General features: G+C 43.3%; 3 protein-coding genes across 5 annotated transcripts in view; 1 reads left to right on the top strand and 2 right to left on the bottom strand.

The window, feature by feature from the left end:
- Window positions 1-18,370, top strand: part of LOC138308070 (USP6 N-terminal-like protein) — a 120,928-nt gene that overhangs the window by 45,141 nt on the left and 57,417 nt on the right. The gene's annotated exons all lie outside the window — the stretch shown is intronic.
- Window positions 96-6,724, bottom strand: LOC138308511 (uncharacterized). Its single transcript, XM_069249526.1, has 4 exons — window positions 6,646-6,724; window positions 5,722-6,223; window positions 5,446-5,583; window positions 96-5,398 (listed from the first exon to the last, which is right to left on the bottom strand). Exons 1-4 carry the CDS (start codon window positions 6,722-6,724, stop codon window positions 4,000-4,002), a joined length of 2,118 nt encoding a protein of 705 aa, XP_069105627.1. The 3' UTR covers window positions 96-3,999.
- Window positions 6,545-17,625, bottom strand: LOC138308064 (guanine nucleotide-binding protein G(q) subunit alpha-like). The gene is made up of 3 exons (XM_069249015.1): window positions 17,435-17,625; window positions 9,615-9,722; window positions 6,545-6,959 (listed from the first exon to the last, which is right to left on the bottom strand). The coding sequence occupies exons 1-3, from the start codon at window positions 17,580-17,582 to the stop codon at window positions 6,877-6,879; spliced, it is 339 nt and encodes a 112-aa protein (XP_069105116.1). The 5' UTR covers window positions 17,583-17,625; the 3' UTR covers window positions 6,545-6,876.

The following is an 18,370-nucleotide window of genomic DNA, read 5'->3' as shown; positions in this document are numbered from 1 at the left end:
ATCAACACTTCACCATGGCATGTACTGTAATATTACACCCCCGGGATAGGAGATAAACCCCCGGGATAGGAGATGAACCCCCCGGATAAGAGATGAACCCACGGGATAGGAGATACACCCCCGGGATAGGAGATATACCCCTAGGATAGGAGATATACCCCAAGGATAGGAAATATACCCCCAGGATAGGAGATCTACCCCCAGGATAGGAGATATTACCCCCAGGATAGGAGATCTACCCCCAGGATAGGAGATATTACCCCCAGGATAGGAGATCTACCCCCAGGATAGGAGATCTACCCCCAGGATAGGAGATATTACCCCCAGGATAGGAGATATTACCCCCAGGATAGGAAATATACCCCCAGGAAAGGAGATCTACCCCCAGGATAGGAGATATTACCCCCAGGATAGGAGATATTACCCCCAGGACATAATATAACCCCCAGGACAGAAGACAACCCCCCAGGACAGACGATAAATCCCTGGGACAAAAGATATACCCCCCGAGACACAAGATACCGCCGAGATAGAAGATATACCCCTGGGACAGGAGACATATCTCCAGGATAGGAGATAAACCCTGGGACAGAAGACATACTCCTTACCCTAGGGCAACCCCTTATACAAACATTCCCCTCTCCCTACCCCAGGGCAGTCCCTCAAAAATATTCCCCTCTCCCTACCCAAGGGCAGTCTTCCATACAAACATTTCCCTCTCTCTACCCCAGGGCAGCCTTCCATACAAACATTACCCTCTCCCTACCCCAGGGAGGTCCCTCAAACAAACATTCCCCTCTCCCTATCCCAGGGCAGCCACTCATACAAACAATCCCCTCTCCCTACCCCAGGGCAGTCCCTTATACAAACAATCCCTTCCCCCTTCTCCAGGACAGTCCCTTATACAAACAATCCCCTCCCCCCTACTCCAGGGCAGTCCCCTATACAAACAATCCCCTCTCCCTACCCCAGGGCAGCCCTTCACACAAACATTCCCTCCTCCCTACCCAAAGGCAGCCTCCTACAAGCATTCCCCATCCCCTACAACTCCCTACCCTGGGGCAGTCCCTCACATAAATATTCCTTATTATGTCCTACCCTGGGGCAGTGCTTCACATTAACAGAAATATAAACATGTAACTGGTCTATAGCTAACTTGTGACAAAAGTCTATGAGCACTGAAAACAGGGATTCTATAAAAATTTAAAAAAAAAGTTATAATGTGAACAAAGACAGGGCTATCCTTTGTATCTTTGTTTCTGTTTGCCTATTGCAGTGAATATTTTAATGTGGAGGTGTAGAACAGTGCTATTAAATAAAAACACAACCCTTATTCTGCTAGCACTCACCAGATCAACAGATGCGTAGTCTATAACAATCTTATTAAAGGCTATTTCATAACACAGTAAGAAGATTGCAAGCAATGAAATCACATAATCATAATTTTCTCCCCTTGTTTATCCTCCCATTACCTCCCCTTTCTATCCTCAATGTCTTTGTGAAAGTAAAATTGCACAAATCAACCAAATGTCTGGTTAGCCACCTCATGGGACTATAGAGTGTGTACCCTTGGTGACGGCAGTCGTCTCCCTTGTGTGTACACCAAGAGCAGACAGAAGAATTCTCTCCCCTGTCATTTCCTTTAGTCACACTAGGGAGTGTTAATCCGACCTTTCACACTTATAGCACTTCACACATGAGCTGCACACACACACGTCCATACACACACGTACACATGCATACTTCAGATCTACGACAATGAGCCAGCCTCACAATGGTCTTCCTCTGTTTATAACAGATCTTATTATTTACAATTAAAACAATTGTGACAAACTGCTCATAAATATGGGATACAAGATTTCAAATATTGGAGGCTGACAAATCATGCGTGACCATTAAATCAATTTATAGATACGCACTCGCTATATATATTACACATATATATACATAGGTCTACATAGATATGTGTACAGCCATGTATACACCCACTAGATCACCCAGTCTCAAGCAATACAAAACAAATATAAAAAAAACTATAAAAACCTCTCGGCAAACACACAGAATGAACCAAGCACGATAAGTCACTACATAGTACGGAGTCAGATAACACCACCATCATACAGCTTCTCAACCAGCCAAGGGCGGCCAGGGCAAGACCACCCCTGCCCCCACAGCCCAAGGGTGCTAGGACAAGACTACATCTGTCCCCACAGCCCAAGGGCGGCCAGGACAAGACTACATTTGGCCCCCACAGCCATAGGTCGCCTAGAAAAAGACCACCCCTGCCCCTACAGCCCCAAGGCAAGACTACATCTGCCCCCACAGCCCTAGGGTGGTCAGGACAAAACTACACCTGAACCCACAGCCCCAAGGCGGCTAGGATAAGACTTACATCTGCCCCACAGCCCCAAGGCAGCCTGGACAAGACTACATCTGCTCCCACAGCCCCAGGACGCCAGGATAAGACAACATCTGCCCCTAAAGCCCTAGGGCAGCCAGGATAAGACAACATCTGTCTCAACAGCCCCAGGGCAGTCAGGATAAGAAAACATCTGCCCCTACAGCCCCAGGACGCCCAGGACAAGACTACACCTGCCCCCACTGCCCCAGGTCGGCCAGGACAAGATTACACCTGCCCCCACAGCCCCAGGCCGGCCAGGACAAGACTACACCTGCCCCTACAGCCCCAGGGTAGCCAGGACAAGACTACATCTATCCCTAAAGCCCCAGGGCAACCAGGGCAAGACTACACCTGCCCCCACAACCCCAGGTCGGCCAGGATAAGACTTCACCTGCCCCTACAGCCCCAGGGTAGCCAGGACAAGACTACATCTACCCCTAAAGCCCCAGGGCGACCAGGGCAAGACTACACCTGCCCCCACAGCCCCAGGTCGGCCAGGATAAGACTACACCTGCCTCCACAGCCCCAGGGCGGCAAGGACAAGACAACACCTGCCCCTACAACCCAAGGTCGGCAAGGACAAGACTACATTTGCCCCCACAGCCCCAGGGCGGCAAGGACAAGACTACACCTGCACCTACAGCCCCAGGGCGGCCAGGACAAGACTACACCTGCCCCTAAAGCCCTAGGGCAGCCAGAAAAAGACTACATCTGCCCCCACAGCCCCAGGGCGGCCAGGGCAAGACTACACATGCCCCTAAAGCCCTAGGACAGCTAGGACAAGACTACACCTGCCCATACAGCCCAAGGGCGGCCAGGACAAGACTACATCTGAACCCACAGCCCCAGGGCGGCTAGGATAAGACTACATCTGCCCCACAGCCCCAGAGCGGCCAGGACAAGACTACATCTGCCCCACAGCCCCAGGGCGGCCAGTATATGACAACATCTGCCTCAACAGCCCCAGGGCAGCCAGGATAGGACAACATCTGCCCCTAAAGCCATAGGGCGCCCGGGACAAGACTACACCTACCCCACACTCCAGGGTGGCCGGGACAGCCGATTAAAGACCAACTGGTAATACACAAAGGACACAACATGTCAGGGCTCACTTCATCCACAAGTGGTCGGCCAGTGGTCAGTAAGCTAAGTCTGTTTTAGTGGTCAGTAAGCTTAGACTGTTTTAGTGGCCAGTAAACTAGGACTGTTTTAGTGGTCAGTAAACTAAGACTGTTTTAGTGGTCAGTAAGTTTAGACTGTTTTAGTGGTCAGTAAACTAAGACTGTTTTAGTGGTAAGTAAACTAAGACTGTTTTAATGGTCAGTAAGCTTAGACTGTTTTAGTGGTCAGTAAACTTAAAGTGTTTTAGTGGTCAGTAAACTAAGACTGTTTTAGTGGTTAGTAAGCTTAGACTGTTTTAGTGGTCAGTAAACTAAGACTGTTTTAGTGATCAGTAAACTAAGACTGTTTTGGTGGTCAGTATGGCCCTTGTGCTGGTTTGTGATCAAAGGCCAAACATACCATTGTTATTTGTAAAATCAAAGATATCAAACCGATGGAGAGGCAGGAGTCTTCAAACTTCCATTTACCAGTTCAATTTATGAACACAGATTTTGTTCAACTGGCACACATAGTTTTGTAATGGCTTTATCCAAAGGATGTGAGAAGTAAGGGCAGTAACTCTTTCTGCCCCACACAAACCTGGTGAGATGTGACAAGGGCAGTAACTCCTCTGTCCTACACAAACCTGGTGAGATGTGACAAGGGCAGTAACTCCTCTGTCCCACACAAATCTGGTGAGATGTGACAAGGGCAGTAAGTCCTCTGTCCCACACAAACCTGGTGAGATGTGACAAGGGCAGTAACTCCTCTGTCCCACACAAACCTGGTGAGATGTGACAAGGGCAGCAACTTCTCTGTCCTACACAAACCTGGTGAGATGTGACAAGGGCAGTAACTCCTCTGTCCCACACAAATCTGGTGAGATGTGACAAGGGCAGTAAGTCCTCTGTCCCACACAAACCTGGTGAGATGTGACAAGGGCAGTAACTCCTCTGTCCCACACAAACCTGGTGAGATGTGACAAGGGCAGCAACTCCTCTGTCCCACACAAACCTGGTGAGATGTGACAAGGGCAGTAACTCCTCTGTCCCACACAAACCTGGTGAGATGTGACAAGGGCAGCAACTTCTCTGTCCTACACAAACCTGGTGAGATGTGACAAGGGCAGTAACTCTTTCTGCCTCACACAAACCTGGTGAGATGTGACAAGGGCAGTAACTCCTCAGTCCCACACAAACCTGGTGAGATGTGACAAGGGCAGTAACTCCTCCGTCCCACACAAACCTGGTGATATGTGACAAGGGCAGTAACTCCTCTGTCCCACACAAACCTGGTGAGATATGACAAGGGCAGTAACTCTTTCTGTCCCACACAAACCTGGTGAGATATGACAAGGGCAGTAACTCCTCTGTCCCACACAAACCTGGTGAGATATGACAAGGGCAGTAACTCCTCTGTCCCACACAAACCTGGTGAAATGTGACAAGGGCAGTAACTCCTCTGTCCCACACAAACCTGGTGAGATATGACAAGGGCAGTAACTCTTTATGTCCCACACAAACCTGTTGAGATGTGACAAGGGCAGTAACTCTTTCTGTCCCACACAAACCTGGTGTGATGTGACAAGGGCAATAACTCTTTCTGTCCCACACAAACCTGGTGAGATGTGACAAGGGCAGTAACTCCTCAGTCCCACACAAACCTGGTGAGATGTGACAAGGGCAGTAACTCTTTCTGTCCCACACAAACCTGGTGAGATGTGACAAGGGCAGTAACTCTTTCTGTCCCACACAAACCTGGTGAGATGTGACAAGGGCAGTAACTCCTCTGTCCCACACAAACCTGGTGAGATGTGACAAGGGCAGTAACTCCTCTGTCCCACACAAACCTGGTGAGATGTGACAAGGGCAGTAACTCTTTCTGTCCCACACAAACCTGGTGAGATGTGACAAGGGCAGTAACCCCTCTGTCCCACACACAACCTGGTGAGATGTGACAAGGGCAGTAACTCCTCTGTCCCACACGAACCTGGTGAGATGTGACAAGGGCAGTAACTCCTCTGTCCCACACAAACCTGGTGAGATGTGACAAGGGCAGTAACTCCTCTGTCCCACACGAACCTGTGAGATGTGACAAGGGCAGTAACTCCTCTGTCCCACACAAACCTGGTGAGATGTGACAAGGGCAGTAACTCCTCTGTCCCACACAAACCTGGTGAGATGTGACAAGGGCAGTAACTCTTTCTGTCCCACACAAACCTGGTGAGATGTGACAAGGGCAGTAACTCTTTCTGTCCCACACAAACCTGGTGAGATGTGACAAGGGCAGTAACTCTTTCTGTCCCACACAAACCTGGTGAGATAAGACAAGGGCAGTAACTCTTTCTGTCCCACACAAACCTGGTGAGATATGACAAGGGCAGTAACTCTTTCTGTCTCACACGAACCTGGTGAGATGTGACAAGGGCAGTAACTCCTCTGTCCCACACAAACCTGGTGAGATGTGACAAGGGCAGTAACTCCTCTGTCCCACACAAACCTGGTGAGATGTGACAAGGGCAGTAACTCCTCCGTCCCACACGAACCTGGTGAGATGTGACAAGGGCAGTAATTCCTCTGTCCCACACAAACCTGGTGAGATGTGACAAGGGCAGTAACTCCTCAGTCCCACACAAACCTGGTGAGATGTGACAAGGGCAGTAACTCCACTTTCCCACACAAACCTGGTGAGATATGACAAGGGCAGTAACTCCTCCCAAACCTGGTGAGATATGACAAGGGCAGTAACTCCTCTGTGATAGTCTGACCGACCATCGTACTCTGACCACAGGTGCTTCTCATCCGTCCAGATAGCCTGACATTTTGTCACAACAATCACAGGGTTTTTTTAAATAAAAAGTTTTTTTAAATTACTAGCACGCATTCAAAATGGCCATCTTTAATGTTGTAGATGGTCACTACATGTAACGACGAATGTCTCTCCAAAGTTTCTCAAGGGCTTCTCTCGTCTGAAAACGTTGTGGAACACAGCCCAGAGCCAGACCCACCGGCCCACACCACAAGATTACCTTTTAAATGTATATATATATATATATATATATATATATGTATGTATATATATGTATAAAACCGTTTAAATTAAACCGACTTTTGAATTGTTAATAAAACCGGTTCAAAATAAACCAGCTGTTACAACACCAGCTTGACGCTCCTCCGGCCCACAATCAACCAATGGGCCGGCTTGTAACAAATGTATGTCCATCAAGCCAAGGCCACGTGTCAGAGATGGTAATTGGATGAGGTCAGAGGTTACTAACTGGGGTCAAAGGCCACCAGACAAGTGTCCTCCCCTATGTACACCAATGAACTGTCTATGCAGGTGGGCGTACTCGACCTTTGACCTGCTGGTCCTCCTCACACTAGATTGTATTCCTTTAGATTAAGCTGTAGAATGGTGTCCTTAACAGCCGCAAACACGAACCTAATGTTTTCTGTATCTGTAAATAGGAGAAAAAACATAATTAATATCATCAAACTCGAACCTAATGTTTTCTGTATCTGTAAATAGGAGAAAAAAACAAGAGGCCCAGAGGGCCTGTATCGCTCACCTGGTTTTTTGTTAGTAATTATCACAAGAATCTGACAATTAGAAAAATAAGCAAAATTGACTCCCAAAGTTTAATTTTTAATCACAACCATACAATGATACCATACAAATATGCTATCCAATACATAGGTTCAGAGACAAAGTAATTTATATGAAAATAGCAGCCTAATTGACCTTTTTGACCTCGCATCTATTGCCGTTTAAGGCCCCGGGGGTCAGCCCTATCATTTGTACAATTTCAAATCCCAACCCTATAAGGATGCTACCATTGCATTATAAGTGCTCTTCCATTCTTAGTTGCAGAGAAGAAGTCGTTTATATGGAAATAGCTAAATTGACCCCTTTTGACCCCACCCTTCAGGCTCCTGGGGGGGTCAGCCCCATCATTTGCAAAATTTTGAATCCAAACCCTTTAAGGATGCCATGTTAAGTTGCAGAGAAAAAGTCATTTATATGGAAATTGACCATTTTTGACCACGCCCCTCAGGCCCCCGGGGGTCAGCCCTATCATTTGCTCAATTTGGAATCCCCAGCCTACAAGGATGCTACCATTGCATTATGGGTGCTATACCATGCTTAGTTGCAGAGAAGAAGTCATTTATATGGAAATAGCCAAATTGACCCCTTTTGATCCTGCCCCTCAGGCCCCCCGGGGGTCAGCCCTATCATTTGCACTATTTTGAATCCCCACACTATAAGGATGCTACCATTGCATAATGGGTGCTATACCATGCTTAGTTGCAGAGAAGAAGTCATTTATATGGAAATAGCCAAATTGACCCCTTTTGACCCCGCCCCTCAGCCCCCCCGGGAGTCAGCCCCATCATTTGTACAATTTTGAATCCCCACCCTATAACGATACTACAATTGCATTATGAGTGCTATCTCATGCTCAGTTTCAGAGAAGAAGTCGTTTAAATGGAAATAGCCAAATTGACCCCATTTGACCCCGCCCCTCAGGCCCCCGGGGGGTCAGCCCCATCATTTGTACAATTTTGAATCCCCATCCTATAAGGATGCTACCATTGCATTATGGGTGCTATCCCATGCTTGGTTTCAGAGAAGAAGTCGTTTATATGGAAATAGCCAAATTGACCCCTTTTGGCCCCGCCCCTCAGGCACCCGGGGGGTCAGCCCCATCATTTGTACAATTTTCAGTTAGAAGCCCATAAGGATGCTACCAGTCAAATTTTATTGAAATCCGACCAGCAGTTATGGAGAAGAAGTCGATTGTTGACAGACGACAGACGACGGACGCAGGACGACGGATGACGGACAACGGACGCCGGACGCTGCGGTATCCCATAAGCTCACCTCGGTCCTTTGGACCAGGTGAGCTAAAAACCAAAAAAAAAATCAAACAGGAACCTTATGTCGGCCATCTTATTGACCAAAATGCAATTAAGTAGGGTTCTAGCTAGGGAAACCTACATGAAATTTGAGACAAATCTCTTCAGTACTTTCTGAGAAATAGAGGTAGCAAACTTCAAATGTCAAAATCCTTTCGGCTATCTTTCTCTGCATCAGGGGTCAGAGCCAAGATCTATACAAATTCTGTTTCCCTTCTCAAGAGGATGTTTCTGGCCAATTAGTACATCACGTGACAAAATACTGGATTCTGATTGGCTACACACATGGATTCTATTTGCAATAATGCCCGGGCAAGAGGGCAATATTGAAGTGGCGCGAAATTGAATATGAATATATTGTGACGTCACCATTACATGACGTCATTATACGCGCTTCAACCAAGACGTCAAGATGGCGGACAGGCTGTTTTGTGCGGGGATGGAAGCAAATGTTGCTTTTCTACAGAAGACTGTTCACTAATGTTCTATATTGATCTACTTTTAAGTTTCATGAAGCTGAATCCCGTTTTTATAGAATCCCATATCTCTGCCACAATTTATATGTTGTACTTTTAATGTAACAACGTGGTGAACAACGTGGAAATGAAGAGAGCGTTGCGAGGTAGGCCTATCGATTGACGTGCTTCTATTGCGATAACATGGAAAACGGTCTCATGTCAGGGTGATGTACTAAACCCATTATGGCCTGGTTGAGAGGGCACTATTGCCTCATAGTATTGTCGAGGGATGGAATAGTGCCCGAGCCTTCAACCAGGCCATAATAGATAAATATACCGTGTGGATTTGTACCAGTTGTACTAAAGTGATACAACACCGCCTAATGGAAGACAATTGGATTTTTCCATGATGGCGGCACCCATATAAAAGATACGCTTCGAATATAAAAGCCAAGTATTATCTGTGTTAACAATAAAATGTATATAGAAGCAATACCTAAATGTTTCGGCTTACATTGAAACAAATAATCCATGTAATTCCATCGGATATGAATACTCTCTGTCTTGTTTTCAACAAAGAAAACATTTTGATGACAAATGAAATATCTTGAGTCCGCCATATTGGATCCAAGTCGTACGCTTCTGAAAACGAACCACTTGTAACGGTACAGTTCTGCTGGTACGGTGCATTCCATTTTTGATCCAACTGGTACAAATTTGCAAATGGACACGACTTACCTGTTGCACATGTAAAATGTGAATAAATAATCTTGTCTGGATCAGGGTTTAAATCCACAAACATCCGTAATATAAACTCTCGAGCCAACTGAGCATCCTTCTTTGGCCCTGAAAATACAAAATACATTTTTTATCAGACCTTGGCATCTCGTAATCATATTGTATCCACAATAGAATTCATCAATCAACTATCTAACCACCCCATAATTCAGCATGAAGGATTTTCAATGAATGTGCTTTATTTTTCCTAAAAGGGATGCCATCTGGCTACAGGGAGTTTGTTAAACTCAAACCACCAGTAAATCTAGACCACCTGGCTACAGGGAGTGTGTTAAACTCAAACCACCAGTAAATCTAGACTACCTGGCTACAGGGAGTGTGTTAAACTCAAACCACCAGTAAATCTAGACTACCTGGCTACAGGGAGTGTGTTAAACTCAAACCACCAGTAAATCTAGACTACCTGGCTACTGGGAGTATGTTAAACTCAAACCACCAGTAAATCTAGACTACCTGGCTACTGGGAGTATGTTTAACTCAAACCACTAATAAATCATATCTTGTATTCACAGAGTAGATAAACTTGCTTTTTGATTCAAACTCTAATGAATCAAATTTCTCGCTGTACCATATTTCGCTGCAAATAAGACCCCCCTCCCAGAGAAGAAATAAAGGTCAAAAGTGGTGGGGGGTCTTATTTGCGGACAACCTGCCTGATAACATCGATCTATGAGGTCGCCATCTTGGATTTTTAATGTCCTGTCATTGTTGTAACAGTCGTATGACAGATGGGTAATAGCAAGATGTTCAAGTATTTATGATAATAATGAAGACGTATGAGTAAAATTAAATCAAATGTTAAATTAAACAAGGACATAGTCATTCAGATCCCCCGCCAATGGAGATATCAAATTAAGAAGTAAGTTTGATTGTGGAGACTTATGTGTATGAAAAAAAACCAGGAAAAAGTGCAAAAAATGAAAACCAAAAAATAGCAAAAGGTACTACTAGACCATAAAATGAATGTGTCTATGAAGTGGAAATATCTCTGCTGGTTTTAGAGTTATGCTCCGGAAATGAACCTGCTACAAAAATATGATATTTTCAGCAATGTTTCTATGGTTACAGAAACTTTGACAAGATCATATCAGCCGCATTTCATGTTTGAAGTTTCAGTTAAATTGCACTGGTAGAATTTGAGAAGAAGTTCAAAATGTGTTTTCAAGATGGCATCTGTGGCAGCCATATTGGATCATCTGTGGCAGCCATCTTGGATTTTGGATCGACATAAAACACTTGGTCGGGACCATGTCAGGATCATTTCATGTAGGTTTCAGCTTAATCACACTGGTAGAACTTGAGAAGAAGTTCAAAACTCAAGATTTTGGAATATTTGACTCTCGTGATCTTGAAAGTAGGTCAAGGTCATTCATTTCCACCACTTTGATAGCCCTTTATCTCAGCATGCTACTGACTAAATATGAATACCCTGGACCCTTCGGCTAATTAAAAGGTGTAGTTAAAAGATTTTAGCTTAATTGACCCCTGTGACCTTGAAAGAACGTCAAAGTCATTCATTTTTATAACTATCGTAACCCTTCATCCCAGCATGCCACCAGCAAAATATGAGTATCCTGGACTTTTGGGTTAGTTAACAAAAATTGTTCAAAGAATGTAGCCTATTTGACCCCTGTGACCTTGAAAGAACGTCAAGGTCATTCATTTTTACAACTTTGATAGCCCTTCATCCCAGCATGCTACAGGCCAAATATGAGTACCCTGGACCTTTTGGTTAGTTAAAAGAAGTCTTTCAAAGATTTTAGCTTTTTTGACCCCCAGTGACCTTGACAGTATGTCAAGGTCATTAATTTTCACAACTTTTGTAGCCCTTCATCCCAGCATGCTACAGGCCAAATATGAGTACCCTGTACCTTTTGGTTAATTAGAAGAATTCGTTCAAAGATTATAGCCTATTTGACCCCCGGTGACCTTGACAGTACGTCAAGGTCATTAATTTTCACAACTTTTGTAGCCCTTCATCCAAGCATGCTACAGGCCAAATATGAGTACCCTGGACCTTTTGGTTAGTTAGAAGAAGTCGTTCAAAGATTTTAGCCTATTTGACCCCTGGTGACCTTGACAGTAGATCAAGGTCATTAATTTTCACAACTTTTGTAGCCCTTCATCCCAGAATGCTTCAGGCCAAATATGAGTACCCTGGACCTTTTGGTTAGTTAGAAGAAGTCATTCAAAGATTTTAGTCTATTTGACTCCTATGACCTTGAAAGTAGGTAAAGGTCATTCATTTTTACAACTTTGATAGCCTTTCATCCCAGCATGCTACAGGCCATATATGAGTACCCTGGACCTTTTGGTTAGTTAGAAGAAGTTGTTCAAAGATTTTAGCCTATTTGACCCCTGTGACCTTGAAAGTAGGTCAAGGTCATTCATTTTTACAACTTTGATAGCCCTTCATCCCAGCATGCTACAGGCCAAATATGAGTACCCTGGACCTTTTGGTTAGTTAGAAGAAGTCGTTCAAAGATTTTAGCCTATTTGACCCCCCCCCCGTGACCTTGACAGTACATCAAGGTCCTTTATTTTCACAACTTTGGTAGCCCTTCATCCCAGCATACTACAGGCCAAATATGAGTACCCTGGACCTTTTGGTAAGTTAGAAGTCGTTCAAAGATTTTAGCCTCTTTGACCCCCCGGTGACCTTGACAGTAGATCAAGGTTAATTTTCACAACTTTTGTAGCCCTTCATCCCAGCATGCTACAGGCCAAATATGAGTACAATGTACCTTTTGGGTAGTTAGAAGAAGTCGTTCAAAGATTTTAGCTATTTGACCCCTGTAACCTTGAAAGTAGGTCAAGGTCCTTTATTTTCACAACTTTAGTAGCCCTTCATCGCAGCATGCTACAGGTTAAACACGAGTACCCTAGAACTTTTGGTTAGTTAGAAGGAGTCGTTCAAAGATTTTAGCCTCTTTGACCCCTGGTGACCTTGACAGTAGATCAAGGTCATTAATTTTCACAACTTTGATAGCCCTTCATCCCAGCATGCTTCAGGCCAAATATGAGTACCCTGGACCTTTTGGTTAGTTAAAAGAAGTCATTCAAAGATTTTAGCCTATTTGACCCCTGTGACCTTGACAGTAGGTCAAGGTCCTTTATTTTCACAACTTTGGTAGCCCTTCATCCCAGCATACTACAGGCCAAATATGAGTACCCTGGACCTTTTGGTAAGTTAGAAGAAGTCGTTCAAAGATTTTAGCCTCTTTGACCCACGGTGACCTTGACAGTAGATCAAGGTCATTAATTTTCACAACTTTGATAGCCCTTCATCCCAGCAAGCTACAGGCCAAATATGAGTACTCTGGACCTTTTGGTTAGTTAGAAGAAGTCGTTCAAAGATTTTAGCCTATTTGACCCCTGTGACCTTGAAAGTAGGTCAAGGTCATTAATTTTCACAACTTTTGTAGCCCTTCATCGCAGCATGCTACAGGTTAAATATGAGTACCCTAGAACTTTTGGTTAGTTAGAAGAAGTCGTTCAAAGATTTTAGCCTTTTTTGACCCCTGTGACCTTGAAAGTAGGTCAAGGTCATTTATATTCACAACTTTAGTTGCCCTTCATCCCAGTATGCTACAGGCCAAATATGAGTACTTTGGGCCTTATGGTTATTGAGAAGAAGTTGTTTGAATGAAAAGTTTACGCACGGCGGACGACGGACGGTGCATGAAGACAATAGGTCATCTGACCCAAAGGACAAGAAGTGAACACCTAAAAATAGCAAAAGGCACTACTAGACCATAAGAACAATGTGTCTATGAAGTTTCATGGAAATATCTCAGCTGGTTTTAGAGTTGTGCTCCGGAAACGATTCTTACACAAAAATCTGCCATTTTCAGCAATGTTTCCATGGTTACAGAAAAAAGTACAAAAAGTGAAGACCTTGAAATAGCAAAAGGCACTACTAGAACATAAGACCAATGTGTCTATGAAGTTTTGTGGAAATATCTCTTCTGGTTTTAGAGTTATGCTCCGGAAACGAACCTGGTAAAAAAATATGATATTTTCAGCAATGTTTCCATGGTTACGGAAAAAAGTACAAAAAGTGAAGACCTAAAAATAGCAAAAGGCACTACTAGAACATAAGAACAATGTGTCTATGAAGTTTCGTGGAAATATCTCTGCTGGTGTTAGAGTTGTGCTCCGGAAACGATTCTTACGGACGGACGGACAGACGGACGGACGGAACCCATTTGTATTTCCCCGCCAACTTCGTAGGGCGGGGGATAAATATGAACAATACTAGGGCAGTTGTAATGTTAGTCTAAAAGGGAAATGCACAATTTTTGCAATGAATCAAAACGAAGAAACAGCATCATAAACAATGCCATTTTATTCCAGAAGTTTTAATAATCGTATACTTATTTTAAAATATTCAAATTCAGTGATTGTTTACGATCACAACTACATCTCCGTCTTAGTAAACACTTGAATCAATCGCCGTGAATCGGAAGGACGATCGTCGTTCACACTCGGGCCTATTTAAAATTCACTGCAAACGTTTATCATATATCAAATTCTTTCATATACAGAAGAATTTACGTACATTTGTCTCAGCCAAATGAGCAAACGATCGTGATTTAACTTCAACGTGCCGACATGCACTGATGCAGTTGTTTGTAACATCGTACACACATGTGTAGGAAAATGGCGCCAGGTTGAAGCCATACTTTCACATTCTCACACCGGGGTTGTGTTTGGGAATTTGATCGGTATTGCTATTGATACGACGATAGTTTGATAATATTTCAGATATTAATCCAAGTATTAACTGCATTGAAACATCGTAGCAAGTATTTTTGTATCCAGAGTAAAATACGAAACTTTGCGGCTAATCATAGTGTACTGACTGCGTAAACAAAATATGGCGGCCGAAAAGTAAAGCATGGTTTCTCCAACTGATCGTGAACTACAGGTATGTTATGATCACAAATAAACATATTTGAAACTGTAAATGCCTTAAGTAGATGTTAAAGGTAATTATTGTATTGAGTTATAAAGAATTAGAATCCATGACTGCAGAAACGATCTGCATCAATGACGAATATCTTTGCCGATTCATGTAAAAAATGACAAGCCGTACGAACACTAAAACATGTTAACCATGCCGATATGAAGTGTTCATGGAAAATATATCGGCTTATTTTATTGAAAATAACCTCCAATTCAATATGAGCACTGTCCACAATTCGTAGTTATTGATGATTTAATTAAATTACCCGTGAATTAACTTGAATTAAATGACAAAAATAACAAGCACACAAACAGTTGTTTACTATGTAATTTTTCTATGCCGATAAAACAAACAAAAAGAAGTTCCGATACAAAGTCATTTTGGTGATATTTTTAATTACTCCATTGCTCAAATCCATCATCCAGTAAACTGAAAAATAGGTGGGGGGTCTTATTTGCAGACATCCCCCCTAAGTCTGAAAATGTGTCAAAATAGGTGGGGGGGGGGTCTTATTTATCAAGGGAGGCAACTCCAGAAGCACTATGAATCCCATGTATAAACGTAGGCCTAGTGCAGTTTAACGTCCAATTAACACATTCTCATAGAACAACACTAAGGAATGTTAACTGTCACACCAATTAGTTATTACTTTTTATGTATTTTCTTTATCTTTATTTCTGATCATCGTCGGTGACCCAAGGTTGATTGTGCTACACTGATCTCCTGTGGTGGCCCAAGGTTGATTGTGCTACACTGATCTCCTGTAGTGGCCCAAGGTTGATTGTGCTACACTGATCTCCTGTGGTGACCCAAGGTTGATTGTGCTACACTGATCTCCTGTGGTGACCCAAGGTTGATTGTGCTACACTGATCTCCTGTGGTAACCCAAGGTTGATTGTGCTACACTTATCTCCTGTAATGACCCAAGGTTGATTGTGCTACACTGATCTCCTGTGGTGGCCCAAGGTTGATTGTGCTACACTGATCTCCTGTAATGACCCAAGGTTGATTGTGCTACACTGATCTCCTGTGGTGACCCAAGGTTGATTGTGCTACACTGATCTCCTGTAGTGGCCCAAGGTTGATTGTGCTACACTGATCTCCTGTGGTGGCCCAAGGTTGATTGTGCTACACTGATCTCCTGTGGTGGCCAAAGGTTGATTGTGCTACACTGATGTGCTACACTGATCTCCTGTGGTGACCCAAGGTTGATTGTGCTACACTGATCTCCTGTAATGACCCAAGGTTGATTGTGCTACACTGATCTCCTGTGGTGGCCCAAGGTTGATTGTGCTACACTGATCTCCTGTAGTGGCCCAAGGTTGATTGTGCTACACTGATCTCCTGTGGTGGCCCAAGGTTGATTGTGCTACACTGATCTCCTGTAATGACCCAAGGTTGATTGTGCTACACTGATCTCCTGTGGTGACCCAAGGTTGATTGTGCTACTCTGATCTCCTGTAATGACCCAAGGTTGATTGTGCTACACTGATCTCCTGTGGTGATCCAAGGTTGATTGTGCTACACTGATCTCCTGTAATGACCCAAGGTTGATTGTGCTACACTGATCTCCTGTGGTGGCCCAAGGTTGATTGTGCTACACTGATCTCCTGTGGTGGCCCAAGGTTGATTGTGCTACACTTATCTCCTGTGGGACAGCTCTATCTCACAACATTGCTTTCGTCAAGTGCCATCTGATTGGCCCAGACAGATTTTCCTTCCGATTTTTTAGCGAGTGAGATTGAGGTAACATACAATTCTCAGAAGCTTCACATAAACAACAATGGGAGCAAGTACACTACAGAAATTTAACATCATTTGTTTAAAACCCATCATCCTAAAAACATCCCCACACTGTCGTATGCTTGTGTCAGATAGCAAAGACCGGTAGGACTTGTTGTCTTTCACATAATTGCCACAATAACAGCATGTCTTCATGGGCACAGCCATCAATATCCATAAATATTCTCCCTCCAAACCTGAAGAGATCTCATTTTAAAAGAGTTATGTATAGACTGGAAGTTAGTTGGCTTATGCACACATCAACAGGATATGGGTATAGCATGAAGACGATTTTGAGTCAGCGTGGCTTAGTCAGAGTGGCTTAGTCAGAGTGGCTTAGAGTGGCTTAGTCAGAGTGGCTTAGAAAGAATAGTGCGAGAGTATGCTTACACTGAAAAGGCTGATTTTTCAAGTTATCGTGTGCATAAAGTCCAAAAGCAATATTATTGCAAAGGGCAACAACTCTTTAAATTGAGATAGATTTTCAAACTTGACTGGAATCTTATTGAAGTTAGGCTACATATAAAGTTTAATATCTTCTCAAGTGTGTAACCGACTATGCATGGCGCCGCAGACAAAAAATATCTCAAGGGGTCACTATATGACCTCCATGACCTATGGTCAGGTGACCTTATCCTCTGTAACATCTAAATAAAATTCTGTAAAACACAGGAATTTCCTGGACACAGGCTTCCGGCATCTCTGACACACAAAAATGTCAGGACTTATGAAATAAAATGATAGAAGTCCTTGGGACTCAATGTGGAAGGAATTTAAAATGAAAATTACAGGTCAATTAGATGAAGTAGAAGCAATAATTGTCTATTTTTTTCAAAAGCATATACAGTTATTACAGTACAAGATATATTTTCTGATACAGCATAGAAAGTTTTATAAGATCTACAGTAAATTTTAGCAAAATGTTTTTATCGGGGACTCGCAAACTTCAAACTTAGGAGTCCATGGGACTCCCAAAGTTAAATTGGGAGGGAAATCCCTGAAAACATACCATCAAATTCTGGAAAGTAGTCGACGAGGTGCGAGTGCATAATCTTCTCCTCCAGTAGGTCCTTTTTGTTGAGGAAGAGGATGACGGAGGAGTTCTGGAACCAGGGATAGGTAATAATAGTCCTAAACAGAGCCTTCGATTCCTCCATTCGATTCTAAAACACAAAACAATACTTCTCAAAACCACATTGGTATGTAACAAGAGGCCCAGAGGGCCTGTATCGCTCACCTGGTTTGTAATGCCAAGTAATGTTCTGAATACAGGTTCATTGTTTCTTTTCTTAAGGAATTTTAATATTAACCTCTAAATCCCCTATTGGGCCCCACCCCTCCTGCGCCCAGGGGGTCAGAGCCAAAATTTATACAAGTTCTGTTCCCCTTCTCCCAAGGGCGTTTATGGCCAAATTTGGTCACAATCCAAGCAAAACTCCAGGACAAGTAGCGATTTATAGGATTTACCTCTATTTCCCCTATTGGGCCCCACCCGTCCTGTCCTGCCCCCCGGGGGGCCAGAGCCAAAATTTATACAAGATCACAATAATAATAAAGATATGGGATTCAGTAAGTATACTCAAATGTACAATAATAATAATAAAGATATGGGATTCAGTAAGTATACTCAAATGTACAATAATAACAAAGATATGGGGTTCAGTAAGTATACTCAAATGTACAACAATAACAAAGATATGGGGTTCAGTGAAAGTATACTCAAATGTACAATAATAACAAAGATATGGGGTTCAGTGAGTATACTCAAATGTACAATAAAAAGATATGGGGTTCAGTGAGTATACTCAAATGTACAATAATAATAAAGATATGGGGTTCAGTGAATATACTCAAATGTACAATAATAATAAAGATATGGGGTTCAGTAAGTATACTCAAATGTACAATAATAACAATAAAGATATGGGATTCAGTAAGTATACTC

Source organism: Argopecten irradians, chromosome 1, assembly GCF_041381155.1.
Source record: "Argopecten irradians isolate NY chromosome 1, Ai_NY, whole genome shotgun sequence".
Classification (NCBI taxonomy): Eukaryota; Metazoa; Mollusca; class Bivalvia; order Pectinida; family Pectinidae; genus Argopecten; species Argopecten irradians.
The sequence above is the reverse complement of the archived record's forward strand: the minus strand, read 5'-3'. Positions and strand labels throughout refer to the sequence as shown.